The sequence below is a fragment of the Dryobates pubescens genome, chromosome 18 (assembly GCF_014839835.1).
Source record: "Dryobates pubescens isolate bDryPub1 chromosome 18, bDryPub1.pri, whole genome shotgun sequence".
In the NCBI taxonomy this organism is placed as follows: domain Eukaryota; kingdom Metazoa; phylum Chordata; class Aves; order Piciformes; family Picidae; genus Dryobates; species Dryobates pubescens.
The window spans coordinates 19,554,641-19,568,924 of record NC_071629.1 but is presented as its reverse complement, the minus strand read 5'-3'; the positions used below and the strand labels follow the sequence as shown (position 1 = coordinate 19,568,924).

Here is a 14,284-nt window from a genome sequence, read left to right as displayed (position 1 = left end):
TTGTGATGTCAGGCTAAACCTTTTGGAATTTGTGCTGTCCATTCATTAGAATCAGATTTTTGTAGTGCTCTTGGCAGCCTTATTTGCATTTTGTACTTCAGTAATACCTCAGCAGCTTAATTTTTGAAGTGGTACTTCAGTAGTTGGAGATAATGCCAGACAGCTAAGATGATGGTGTTTTGATTAAGGATTGAAGAGATGTCTTTCCTTTTGCTTACTGACCAGTAGCTGCAATATGTTTTGTGTATTTCTTTCCTGGTGCTGGGTATCAACTCGGCACTGGTTAGGCCACACCTTGAGTCCTGTGTCCAGTTCTGGTCTCCTCAATTTAAGAGGGACATTGAGACACTTGGAACATGTCCAGAGAAGGGCAACTAGGCTGGGGAGAGGTCTTCAGCACAGCCCTGTGAGGAGAGGCTGAGGGAGCTGGGGTGGTTTAGCCTGCAGAAGAGGAGGCTCAGGGGAGACCTTATTGCTCTCCACAGCTACCTGAAAGGAGGTTGTAGCAAGGAAGGGGTTGTTCTCTTCTCCCAGGCAAGCAGCACCAGAATAAGAGGCCAGTCTCAAGCTGGTTGGAGGTGAGGAGAAAGTTCTTCCCAGAAAGAGTAACTGCACATTGGAATGTGCTGCCCAGGGAGGTGGTGGAGTCCCCATCCCTGGAGGTGTTCAAAAAGGGATTGGATGTGGCACTTGGAGCCATGGTTTAGTTTGTCATGAGGTGTTGGGTGACAGGTTGGACTCGATGATCTCTGAGGGCTTTTCCAACCTTGTTGATTCTATGCTTCTAGGTGTCATTTTCTTGGTTTGGTAACTAGTGGTGATTTATGGATGAAAACAAAGTTCTGTCTACCCAATCTTTAGATGCTGCTCTTAGGGAAAAGCAGCTTTATTTCTGATGTGACAACTCCGCTTCGTTTGGTTCGCAGCCTATTGAGCATCCGGTTCGTACAAACCAGATTCCACGCCAAATTCCAGAGCAGTCCTTTTTCACCAAGCCCTTGCCTGGTATCATCATGGGTGGCATCTTGCCCTTTGGATGTATTTTTATTCAGCTTTTTTTCATTCTGAATAGCATTTGGTGAGTATCCCTTGGAGTTTTTCCATTGTATTTACTCTGGTTTGAGAATAAACAACGGAGTTGGCTTTTAACATCCCAAAACAAGGAATATGAGGAGTAAAGCAATTCCTGCAAGCTCTTGTGGAATTTCCAGAATCTGCATATTTATTCTGCTTAGAAATGATTAAACTAGTTCTAATTAACACCTGAAAAGAAGGAATTGAAGTATGACATCTGCTTCCTTCTCTGCAAAGCCTCTCTACCCTCCAGCAGATCAACTCCTGCCCCCAGCATGGTGTTGTCAGCAAATTTACTGCTGATGGACTCAATGCCCTCATCCAGATCATCAATAAAGATGTTAAAGAGCATGGGGCCCAGCACTGATCCTTGGGGCACACCACTAGTGACTGTCCACCAGCTGGATGTGGCACCATCCATGCCTGAAGTGATAAATGCTTCTGGGAAATGCCCATCACTGTTATCTGTGAAAGCTGATTTCAGGCTCATTTCAAGGGAAACACGACTGGGGACTTGGAGCATCGCTCTGTAAAGCAGTGGTTTTGTTCACAAAGTACATTCAGACAAAGAAAACAATCTTTTCATGAGTCAGCCAGTAGTGGTCTAGTCATATTTACTTCAATGGTGTGGATTTTACTGTATTGCTTTGAATTTTGTTATTAACTTCACATCTAGCTAGGTACAACTATAAACTGACTCAGAGCTGTAACCAAAAATTAAGACTGATTTTTCTTTTGTTGTAGGTCTCATCAGATGTACTACATGTTTGGTTTCCTGTTCCTGGTTTTTATAATTCTTCTGATTACGTGTTCTGAGGCTACAGTTTTGCTGTGCTACTTCCATCTGTGTGCAGAGGTAAGAAGTACAGTTTTGATGTAGGTAGCTAGGTGTTAGAGTTGAGGTATTTACGTGTACTGTGATGTGCTGGACGTTGGGAATGGATTTTACTGTCAGCACATGGCAAGGATCTCAGTATGAACTGGGTTGGAAGGGACCATTGGAAGTCACCTTGTCCAACCCTCCCTGCAGTAAGCAGGGGCATCTCCTGCTAGATCATGTTGCTCAGGGCACCAGCAACTTCAACCACATCCCTGGGCAACCTGTTCCAGCATTTCACCACCCTCATTTTAAAGAACTTCCTCCTAATGGCTAACCTAAATCTGCCCTGCTCCAGTTTCAAACCATTGCCCCTTGTCCTATCCCTAAAGGCCTTTCTAAACACTCCCTCCCAGGCTTCCTGAGGTCTGTCCCCTTCAGATAGTGAAATACCTCTTCTGAAATACACCTTTTGCTTCAAACTCCACTGTTTGCAGCAGTTAACCAAAAATGAACAGCCTTGATCTTGCATTAATTTCATGTTGATAGTGGAAGCACCGCAGATGACTGGGAAAGAAGCAGCTGTGTGCTAGGTGGAACCTTCTTCTGTTGAGAGAAACTTTGACTAGTTAAATGTATTTCATAAGACAAGTGATGTTTTCTAACCAACTTGCTTGTGTTCTGCCTTCCCTGTGATGTCTCACTCAACTGTTTGTTTTCTTTCTTTCAGGATTATCACTGGTGGTGGCGATCGTTCTTGACAAGCAGCTTTACAGCCGTTTATCTCTTCATCTATGCAGTTCACTACTTCTTCTCCAAACTCCAGATAACAGGAACTGCTAGCACCATTTTGTACTTTGGTTACACAATGATCATGGTCTTGATTTTTTTCCTTTTCACAGGTAAGTCCATTGCTCAAACTTGAAACGAGCTCAGTGAAATGAGAAACAGTAGGTGAAAGGTAGGCTGTGCAAAACATTAATACAACTTCTTACTCTCTAGGTAGCTTTATGGTTTGTGACACCATGCATCACAGGAAGATATTTTTAAAGGTCTTTTTTTTTTCCTCTGAGATTACATTTTCCTAATTGAAATTGCATTCATCAATAGTAAAATTAATTTTCCTTCATTGCATATTATATCAAGTGAGTATTGGATGATAGGTTGGACACAATGATCTTGAAGGTCTTTTCCAACCTGGTTTATTCTATTCTATTCCAACCATTGTACATTCAAAGTGCCATTCTTGTTCACTTGGTCAGGGATGCTTAGTTATATTCTGGATTTCATAATTGGTTCTAGAAGCTCTCCATTTAGAGATTTTATGCTTCACAATTGGACAATAAAAGGTGTTTTCAGCTTTCTCTATTAGCAAGTTGGTGCTGGGAGAGTGATTGCCCATTGGAATGGGCTGCCCGGGGAGGTGGTGGAGTCACCATCATTGGAGGTGTTCAGGAGTAGACTTGATAGGGTGCTTGTGCCATGGTTTAGTTGATTAGGTGGATTGGATAATAGGGTGGACATGATGATCTTGAAGGTCTCTTCCAACCTGGTTTATTCTGTTCTGGGAGGAAAAATAAATGTTGAAAATGGGGAGTTCTAGAGTGTTAGAGGTGGTCTTCCTTGCTCTTACCACTTCTTAACGACAGGAATGTACTTTAGCTGAAGGAACCTATTGGAACCATGTCTCTCCTTTTTTTAGCAGTCCAACTTCTCTTCTGTTATTCATGCAGCCTAAATGCCTTCTACAGAATTACTCTAATGTTCATAACCACTTGCATCAAACTAACTTCAAACTTGATTGGATGTGAAATCTATACCAGGTCTACCATGTGCTAGATGAAATTAGAAGCTCTTTGAGGAGTGCTGGCCTTCAAAAATAGCCAGGAGCATTATATAGATGTTCATCATACTGCTGCTTTTGTGTGTATGTAGTTCCAGCACATGGAGTCAGATCTCTTTTGTGTCTCTGCTTAGCATTGTGAAGTAGTGCAGTGGTAGAACTAGAGAAAGTGTCCATGGGTTTGTATGCAAACCCAACCTTTACATTCACTCCTAAGATTTGTAGTGGAGGACCTCTCTCTGGATGCCTTGATGGTTCAGGTTTGTTACTTCTTGCCATCTTCTGCCTGATGATTGAAACCTGCTGTCATTACTTTGTGTTGGCTTTAGGAAATGCATCACTTAACTCCCTTGATGCAATTAGAAAAAGACTAGCTGGAGCAAGTAATGAAGCTAAGTCTCAGCATCAGACTTCAGGTTTGTCAGTTCAGTACTGAGCAAGACCTCTTTTATCTTTATTGCCTCCAATACTGGCTGAGAGGAGGTAAAATAAAAGCCCTGTTCCTAATAAAACACTGAAGACAACTACTGTATGTGTTTGAACAAAGTAATCCTGCTGTAAAAACATTAACTGGCACTTAGTGCTAGATTGGTGTTGTTGCTTGTTACTTAGACCTGTATCTCTTCAAAAGAAAGGGGAGGGGGGGGAAGTTTTGAAAAGAAGCAGGGGGGGGGGAAAAAGGAGGATTTGCTTCTAATCTTTAATTATTAGAAGGCAAACATAGGCATATTGCCAATTAAACCCCTGCTTAAATCCTGGTGAAACAGACAAGCTGCAGATGTCCTCTATAATATCTCTCTATATTACCCAAAAAAGAGGCCAAACTGTAGTCTAAAGTGTTTTAATTGCTTTTAAACTAAAGCAATATGATAATGTGTCTGGGGTTTTTAGCATAGGTTAGTTTCCCTCCTGCCAATTTCACTTAGGAGATGCAAATTGGTTGAATTAAAAATAGCCCTTTCATATATAAAATGATAATTGAAATGGTCATGGCAGCTGCTGAAATGGCCTTAAAAGCTTCAGATGTGCTGATGCTGAAGTTCTTGATGTGGAGACCGGTGAGGCCCCAAAAATACAATTAAAAACACTGGGCTGCTGTTGCAGTTGCAGAGTCCCTTTTGGTTTTCTCACATGGAGCTGCAGTCATGATGCTTCTGCTCCTTTAGGTTTGGGTTTAATGGCATTTAATAGGACAATTAGTCACTGAAAGGGGATGGGTATAACAAGTAGAGGCAGTGTGTCTAAAAAAAATCCTTCCTCATGTCAAATTCTGGGATCAATTTCCTTCCCATATTGAGTTTAGATTTTTATTGTTTTATTCATTTTATCTTTGCCTGAAATGTAAGCTGACTGAAGTTGAAGCTTTGCTAAGTGAAATGCTCCTTAATAGCACTTGCTTTGGGAAATAAAGGTGAGAAGTTTATGGAGGTGAGGGAGTTTGCTACCATAACTCTACTCACAGTTTTCATATAGAGTAGAATTAACCAGGCTGGAAAAGATCTTTGAGATTGAGTCCAACCTATCACCCAACACCATCTAATCAACTAAACCATGGCAGCAAGCACCCCATCCAGTCTCTTCCTAAACACCTCCACTGATGGTGACTCCACCACCAATCTGGGCAGCCCATTCCAATGGCCAATCTGTTTCTATGAAGAACTTCTTCCTAACATCCAGCCTAAACCTCCCCTGGCACAAGTTGAGACTGTGTCTTCTTGTTCTGGTGCTGGTTGCCTGGGAGAAGAGACCAACCCCCACCTGGCTACAACCTCCCTTCAGGTAGTTGTAGACAGCAAGAAGGTCTCCCCTGAGCCGCCTCCTCTCCAGGCTAAGCAACCCCAGCTCCCTCAGCCCCTCCTCACAGGGCTGTGCTCCAAACCCCTCCCCAGCTTTATTGCCCTTTTCTGGACACCTTCCAGCAACTCAACATCATTCCTAAACTGGGGGGGCCAGAACTGGACACAGGACTCAAGGTTTTCATATGGAATCATAGGATTATAGTGTTGCTTTGGCTGGAAAAGACCTCTAAGATCACAGAGTCCAACCATCAACCCACCATGGCCACTAAACCATGTCCCAAAGTGCCACATCCATACATTGCTTTAACACCTCCAGGGGTGGTGACTCCACCACTTCCCTGGGCAGCCTGTGCCAATCCCTGACCACTTTTGCAGCAAAGGCATTTTTCCTAACCTCCAACCTTACCCTCCCCTGGCACAATTTCAGGCCATTTCCTCTTGTTCTATCACCTTGCATTAGGAAAACGAGACCAACCCCCCACCTCCCTCCCAGAATGGGCCCTTGGTCTGTTCCACTTTAGTTAGCTCTAGGTATTTTGGGTTGTTTTTCTTCTCCTCTTGCCTATTGGGTCTCAGCACCTGTGTCAGAAATAGAAAGGGCAGCCTGAACGCCTCCTGTGCGGCAGCGTGTTGTGTTCCTGTGCGCGGTGCAAAAGAGATCATAATGAATAAGGAAATAGGAACTGCAGTGCTTGTAGGGCAAGAAGGGGCAGGACATAATCTGAGTGGTGAAATCTAACAATTAATGTGCACAGCCAAAGGAGGGAATTCTATTTTAATGGACAAAGTGCGACTAATCTTGGGAGGAAATAATAAGTGTGGTCGACCGGGATTGGGGGGGGATAGCGACGTGATTACATGCATTTTATGCTAGGAGATGAGGGAATGCTGAGCATAGGCAAAGCATGTTGCTTGCCAGTGACCTCTATTTTTGAACATCATTTTCACTTGTGAGTTAATGCCACGTTCAAAATTGAGTTTTGATCTTCTGGGTAGATTGTGTTTAGAATCCGAGATTCTGAAGCGCCCACCACTGTGCGGTGATTGAAACCAGTATGATACAGAGAGCTTTTAAGGTACAGAAGAAGTATCAGCCAAGTGCAGAGTGCTTTTCTGTTTGCTTTCTTACAATCACTTCGTGCTTGGAATTCTCTTTTCTTCATTAAACAATAAAAGCTAGAAGGAATGAACAGAGCAGGACAGTCTGCTTAATGTGTTTTGCCATTCTTCTGGGCGGTAATCCTTGGGTTTCATTTTGAATTCCAGCTAGTTTACTGGTAACTTTCCCTTAGCCAGTTAGATGCTAGCTTTCTGTACCCAAGATCTTTCTGTGTCTGAGAGAACTGTTGCTGAGTGGTAGCAGATAGCAGACCAGAGTATCCAACAGGCTGGAAACTGGAGGACAAAGGCCTGTACTGATAGGATGAGGGGCAATGGCCTCAAATTAGAGAAGAGCAGATTTAGATTTGGTGTTAGGGGTTGTTTTTTTTGTAACCATGAGGGTGGTGGAACACTGGGACAGGTTGCCTAGAGAGGTGGTTAGAATAGAATAAACCAGGTTGGAAGAGACCTTCAAGATCATCGTGTCCAACCTATCCACTAATTCAACCCACCCAATCAACTAAATCATGCATCCAAGCACCCTATCAAGTCTCTTCCTAAACACCTCCAGGGATGGTGACTCCACCACCTCCTCAGGCAGCCCATTACGATGGGCAATCACTCTCTCTCTGTGTAGAACTTCTTCCTAACCTCCAGCCTAAACCTCCCTTGGTGCAGCTTGAGACTGTGTCCTCTTGTTCTGGTGCTGCTTGCCTGGGAGAAGAGATCAACCTCTGCCTGTCTACAACCTCCCTTCAGGGAGCTGTAGAGAGCAAGAAGGTCACCCCTGAGTCTCCTTTCCTCCAGGCTAAGCAACCCCAGCTCCCTCAGTCTCTCCTCGTAGGGCTTGTGTTCCAAACCCCTCCCCAGCTTTGTTGCCCTTCTCTGGACACCTTCCAGCATCTCAACATCCTTCCTAAACTGAGGGGCCCAGAACTGGACACAGTGCTTGAAATGCGGCCTAACCAGTGCAGTGTACAGGGGCAGAATGGCCTCCCTGCTCCTGCTTGCCACACTGTTCCTGATGCAGGCCAGGATGCCATTGGCCTCCTTGGCCACCTGGGCACACTGCAGGCTCATGTTCAGCCAGCCATCAACCAGTACCCCCAGGTCCCTCTCTGCCTGGCCACTCTCCAGGCAGAGAGTGACCTAGGGGTACTGATGGATGGTAGGGTCCCATCCCTGGAGATATTCAAGGTGAGGGTTGGCAGGGCTCTGTGCAGCCTGATGCAGTAGAGGATGTCCCTGCTGAGTGCGGAGAGGGTTGGACCCAATGACCTTTGGAGTTCCCTTCCAACCCAGACCGTTCTAGGATTAAAAACCAGCTGAGGTGTTCCTGTCTCCCTAGTAAGTACCAATGAGCATGCTGGACATATTTTGCTTTCTGGCTAGAGAAATGACTTTGAGACATCTTCACAACTGGGGTCTTTCATTTTAAATAGCTGCCACAAAAATGCACCTCCTCCCTAGGGTGATCATTTGGGCTGCAGTACACTGTGGTGACATTGGTTCTCTAGACTAATAGGGGCTCTTTAGGAGGGCAGAATCTTCAAATGGGAAGATCACTCACTTGGGGAAAAAAGAAAGGTCTGCAAAAGTAAGTTTATGTCACTTAGATGCTTTTTCATTTAATTTAAGCTGAGGAGTGGTTAGGATTGGCTAATGTAAAAATCAGCCACAAAACTTATTTGTGTTAGTGGATGCAAAAAGCCCAGGTTTTAGAGGTTGGCTGGAGGAATTGGTGTCTGGCTTGATATCTGTTTGTTGTGTGATTTGGTAGAGATCTGCATGTGAAAGCTGTAAAATCCTTACAGTGGAAGGCAGTTTAGACCAATCAGAAAATAACTTCAGAGATTGCAACTCCTTCAACTAGTGGAGGTTTTTCACTTACTTGTTTGGAGATTTGGGGGGGGTTGTGGTAGCTTAAACCTGTTGGAAATCTTCAACAGATTAAAAACCATCTCCACCTTTTGATTACCTGTCTTCTGCCAGGTTGTGTTCATTGATATCTCAGTTTCAAGGGAGCTGAAGGTCTGGTTTCAGTTTGAATGTGTTGTGAAAGAAACAAATATAACCAGTATCCTTGGGTGGTCTTACCCACAGCTTACCTAACCAATCCTCCTGTTCTAATGAGGGATGCATTTGAATTAAAGGATGATTCTAATTTTGCTGCAAGATCTGCTCAGAGCTAGCTGAAGAATGAGGAGCTGAGTATGCATTTCAAGCCATGCTACCTGAGATGGTGAGGGTTGTGTTGTAACTAGTACAAGGAGCAATGACAGTTTGACTGGGCACAGCTACAGCTGTAGGAAACTGATGATGCATTTAGCTGTAATTTAAGATAGGGATACTCAAAGGATTTAAGATACAACATTTCCAGATGAGAACCTGCTACACTGGTCAGCACTGGCTTAAAGCATGCTGCTGGTTTTTCCTCTGTGAAGTGCTACAATTTGCAACAAGTGGCAAGCTTGTGAAAGGGGCTGAAGTGTAGAAAGCATATTCCAGCTGGAAATTTCAGACAAACCAAACTTGTTCAGAGTTACTCTTCATGGGCAGATCCTTTTCTGAGTTGGGATATTTACTCCTGTGTAGTAATTTGGAAGCTTTTAGAATGATTTGCCTTTTGTGGACACCTCTGTGGTTCATGGAATCACAAACATGCTTGGGTCCAAAGTGGGGAAAAAAAAAACCACTATAGATTTCAGTGGCATCAGGCATTGTACTGCTTCTGTTCTTCCAAAGGAATTGAGCTTTTTGCTGCAGCAGCATAAGCTATCCTGTAGGTAAAGCAGCTTGTAAATAAAGTTCCCTTAACTAACATTTGTCTGTTGATACTGATACTGGAAAGAAATTCTTTAGACACTGGAACAGGTTGCCCAGGGAGATTGTGGATGCTCCCTCCCAGGAGGTGTTCAAAGCCAGATTGGATGGGGCCTTGGGCAGCCTGGTCTAGTGGAAGGTGTCCCTTCCCCGGTCAGGGGGTTGGAACTAGATGAGCTTTAAGGTCCTTTCCAACCCAAACCATTCTGTGATTTTTGTAATGCAACTGAGCTTTTGGAAGTCCCTAGTCTGAGTGTTTGGCCTGTGTTACTTAAACCATAATAAGTACAGCCACAGATGAGAGTACTAAAAAGGCTTTGATGATTCATCTGACTTCTAAATCTGTAGGTGGATGGATCCTTGAGGTAGCTTTTCAACCTGGTTGTGATTCTGCCAGCTCTTCAGATCTTTGAGTGTCAAGTATAGTGCATACAAGTGCTTCTAGGGTCCTTAGTTTGCCCTTTGGGAAGTTTCCTACCTATAGAGCTCTCCACAACTGGAATTTGTAGGATATGCTTGTTCCTGGGAGGGGAGAAGAGAGTACAATACAATGTGGAAGTAACAGCTGAGAAAGTTCTGAATGTGGAAGGCTGGGCCTTGGTGATAAGTCAAGCCTTTTTCTCCTGTGCTTCTGAGTTCATGGTTCAAATCTGGTGTCTGAGAAACATTACTGCATGTGTTAGGGAACAGTCTTGCCCCAGTTCCATTACACTGGGAAAATGTGTGCTGTAGTCTGAAAAAGGAGCAGGGGGTGCTTGGTCTTTGAGTTGCCAAACAGACTTCTGGGTTGGTGGGGTTTTTTTTTAAGGAGAGAAGTTGAAAATCAATGTCACTGAGACCTGTGAAAAATCTGTTCAGAGATGAACTGCTTGTTCACAGTGTGAAGCCTTCAGGCTCTTCTGTGAATGAGGCCACATTTTCTAGGAAGCTGGTGTATCAGAAAGAGTCAGAGACAAGGGTTGGAGGGAAACACTGTGCATTTAGGGTGCCTTCCCATGCGAAGCTAGGGCATGCTCACGAGACTGGGAAAAATCTCCTCCTTGTGTTAAAGTTACACATTTTTGTTATGATCTTGCAATTTTGTTGTAGAACAGCAGATGGGTTTGTAAGATACTTCATCTGTTTAAACATTTGGAAGAAATGTGGCTTTCAAAGCCATGAAAGGCTCAGAGTGGGCTGTGTTATAAAAACAACCAGAAAGCAGATGCTGAGAACCATTATTGGGGTGGGGGGGGGGAAGCCATGAGAATAAGGTTTAGAGTAACAATGCTGATACTGGAGTGTTGGACACAGGAGGAAGGAGTGAGAATTGACCATAAACTGCAAAGGCTCAGCCATGTCCAACCTACAGGGGAATGAAATTCCTTCTGTGGTTGGTGGCTGATCTCCTATCAACAGCAGTAAATCTGCCATCTCCTACTGTTTTGGGGGATGGTAACTGCAGACTTGGAGGGCAAGGGTAGTCTTTGGAATATGATAGCAGGCTGTCAAAAAGCCTTTAGGTGCAAATATGCATGGTAACAGAACATGATGATAAGTAAAGACAGGTCCTCACTGATCAAATATGTAGATGTGGTCTGAAAGATAGAAATGCATCGAATAAAGATAAGACAAGTGCTTAATGAAGAACCTCTCAGTAAATTAGTCACAGTGAAAAGTTGAAGCTGATCATTGAATCACAATCATTTGGTTGTAAAAGACCTTTAAGATTGGGTCCAACCTTTATCTAACTCCTATCAAGCCTGGTGCTAAACCATGTCCCTCAGCACCACATCTCTGCCTCTTTGAAACACCTTCAGGGATGGGGATTCAACCTTCTCCCTGGGCAGCCTGTGCCAGTCTTTGAGAACCCCTTTGGTCAAGAAAGTTCTTCTAATGGGGCAAGCATGTGCTGATAATTTTTCCCAGCCTCCCATCAGCTGTGGCTTAAGGGCTTGTTAGCACTTGCAATGTTGTCTCTGTCATTAATAGCCTTTGGATTTCTTTTGTTCATGAACTTAGTTGCACAAACTAGTGTATGTTCTTGTGGTCTGGAGTGGCCTATTACACCAGATTATAGAATCAGAGACTCAAAGAATTGTTTTGTTTGGAAAAGACCTGTAAGATCATCAACCTAACACCGCCATGGCCCAAAGTGCCACGGCCACAGGTTTCTTGAGCACCTCCAGGGATGGGGGACTCCACCACCTCCCTGGGCAGCCTGTTCCAGTCCATGACCACTCTTGCAGCAAAGACAGATTTCCTGATACCCAATCTAACCCTCTCCTGCCACAGTTTCAGGCCATTTCCTCTTGTTCTGATGCCACTCCAGCCTCCTTTCAGGAAGCTGTATCATGTGGTTTGGTTTCTCACTGCTAATTCCATCTGATGCTTGCTCCCAACTGCTACAGCACTCAGAGCACTGCTTTAAACAAAAGGAAGTAACAGAGGACCATACAGAGTAAGAAGTTCCCTATTCTGGAGTATAAATAGAGCATGGTGAACAGAAAACCAGGCCAGGTGATGTTTTTTTTTTTTCTTAAAGGCCTTGTTTGGTGTCATAATTCATAGGTGGCTGTGAACTATTGTAGAGCTAAAAACCTCAGGTAGGTGTTGACTTTGTGTGCCTCCACAAGGCCATTTCTGAGATGGTGCTGTGTGCCTGCAAGTGGTGATAGCAGCATCACCTTCAGTGCTTCAAATGTACATCAAGCAGCCTGGTCCTAAAAGTCATCTTTTGATCTAAATCAATAACTTAGCCTAGGGATGAATGTATGTTGTTAAATTGAACAAGTGCTGCTGTTCTTCTAGGATAGTTAGCTGGATTACAGTGTTAGATTCTGTCCTGCTGGGAGGTACTTGTTAGGTTTTTTTTCCTCTCAGAGCAAGCTAGGGGATAAACTAACCAATTTTTTTTTCCCTTCCTCCTTTTAGGGACTATTGGATTTTTTGCCTGCTTCTGGTTTGTAAGTAAGATTTACAGTGTTGTGAAAGTGGACTGAAAAGCTTCAAAGTGTCTTTTGAACATATCTCCCTTGCTGTTTGCTGACTTTGGCCATCTCTTGGAAACCACCCTGTGTGACTTGTACAGGAGGAAACGCCGCCGAGGAGCAGACGGCAGGGTGAAAACCACAGCTCTTCATGGAGGGAAATGGCCCCACAGGCAAAATGCTTACATCAGACTCCTCATCAAGTGTCTTGAGTCCAATGTCAAATTACCATCTAGAATTTGCCTTGGGCCAAAGGAAGATTCTGTCAACTAGTCCCATGTGCACACTGAGTGCATTACACAGACCTCCAGCTGAATTCCCTTGTGACCTGTTTCATGATATATATTTTTTTTTGGTTACCTCTCTTAGTTACCATTTATATACCAGGAAAGCATAGGACTGTCAAGTAAATCTATGTAAAATGTGAAATTATTTTTGGGTTGGTGTGGTTTGGGGTTTTTTTTTTTAACTTAACTCTGATTGTACATAGTCTCCTGCACCTTCTTTACAGCTAGCTCTGTCTTCTTACAAGTGTACATGCATTTAGTGGCTTGTAGACTTTATTACAAGTATCAACACTGGGGTTTGTTCCAATAAAACTGCACAACTCTGCCTGCCTCCTTTCCTTTGCCTTGTTCATTGCACCTTCACTGCTTGCACACAGAGACACCTCAGTTTGACCCAGCTGAGAGCTTTCAGTCTTCATAATGGTTTATGGGAAGTTTGGCTGTGACTTTGCTTGCAAGTCCTCTATACAAGCTGAAGGCCTTGGTCATGTTAGAATCATAGAATCAATAAGGTTGGAAAAGACCTCAGAGATCATCAAATCCAACCTGTCACCCAACACCTCATGACTACTGGACCATGGCATCAAGAGCCACATCCAATCCCCTCTTGAACGCCTCCAGAGACGGTGACTCCACCACCTCCCTGGGCAGCACATCCTAATGGCTAACAACTCTCTCTGGGAGGAACTTTCTCCTTACCTCCTCCCTGGAGGAGTTCAAAGCTAGGTTGGATGAGACCTTGAGCAACCTGCTCTAGTGGAAGGTGTTCCTGCCCATGGCAGGGAGGTTGGATCTAGGTGATCTTTGATGTCTCTTCCATTCCAAATCACGTTATAAAATTATTGTGGTTTGACTTGATGATCTTGAAGGTCTTATCATAGAATTGTTTTGGTTGGAAAAGACCTTTAAAATCAAGTCCAACCATCAGCCTGGTGACATCAGGGTCATTATACCATGCCCCACAGTGCCATGTCCTCCAGGGATGGTGATTCCACCACCTCCCTGGGCAGCCTGTTCCAATGCCTGACCACTCTTGCAGGACACACTTTTTTTCCCTGAGATGCAACCTAAACCTTCCCCTGCCACAGCTTGAGGCCATTCTTAATCTATCACTGATGCTAGGGAGAAGAGACCAACCCCTACCTCCCTCCAACCTCCTTTCAGGAAGTTGGAGCAGAGGGAGCAGACCTGTTTTTCAATTGGCTGTGTTACTGACCCCCTTGCAGATGAGTAAGGGGATGTTCACTCAGCTTAATGGGTGAAATACTCAAAGCTTATTAACTGGCATATGGAAACATTCCTCATGGGAAGCTGCTTTTCCCTGTCTAAGCCTGCAGTTTAACAGGAGTCAGAATGGCTCCCTGTCTTTTCACAGTCATACAAACACCATGTCATGGTCACTGATGGTTCATGTCCTACCCGAAATGGAACCTTTGCTAGGAGTCTTGCCTCTCTTTGTAGGTGATCCTGAATTGAGGGACACATCATTGAATGGTTTGAGTTGGGAGAGACAGAATCACACAGTGTTAGAGGTTGGAAGGGACTTTGAGAGATCATCCAGTCCATCCCCC

General features: G+C 44.1%; 1 protein-coding gene across 1 annotated transcript in view; it reads left to right on the top strand.

The window, feature by feature from the left end:
- The window catches only part of LOC104303618 (transmembrane 9 superfamily member 2), a 39,156-nt gene extending 26,118 nt beyond the window's left edge, over nucleotides 1-13,038 (top strand). Inside the window, exons 14-17 of the mRNA XM_009904273.2 lie at nucleotides 927-1,078; nucleotides 1,819-1,930; nucleotides 2,622-2,793; nucleotides 12,371-13,038. Coding sequence (XP_009902575.1) covers nucleotides 927-1,078; nucleotides 1,819-1,930; nucleotides 2,622-2,793; nucleotides 12,371-12,438 — 504 coding nt within the window. The 3' untranslated portion in view covers nucleotides 12,439-13,038. The remainder of the gene's footprint in view (nucleotides 1-926; nucleotides 1,079-1,818; nucleotides 1,931-2,621; nucleotides 2,794-12,370) is intronic.
- The last annotated feature ends 1,246 nt before the right edge of the window (nucleotides 13,039-14,284 follow it).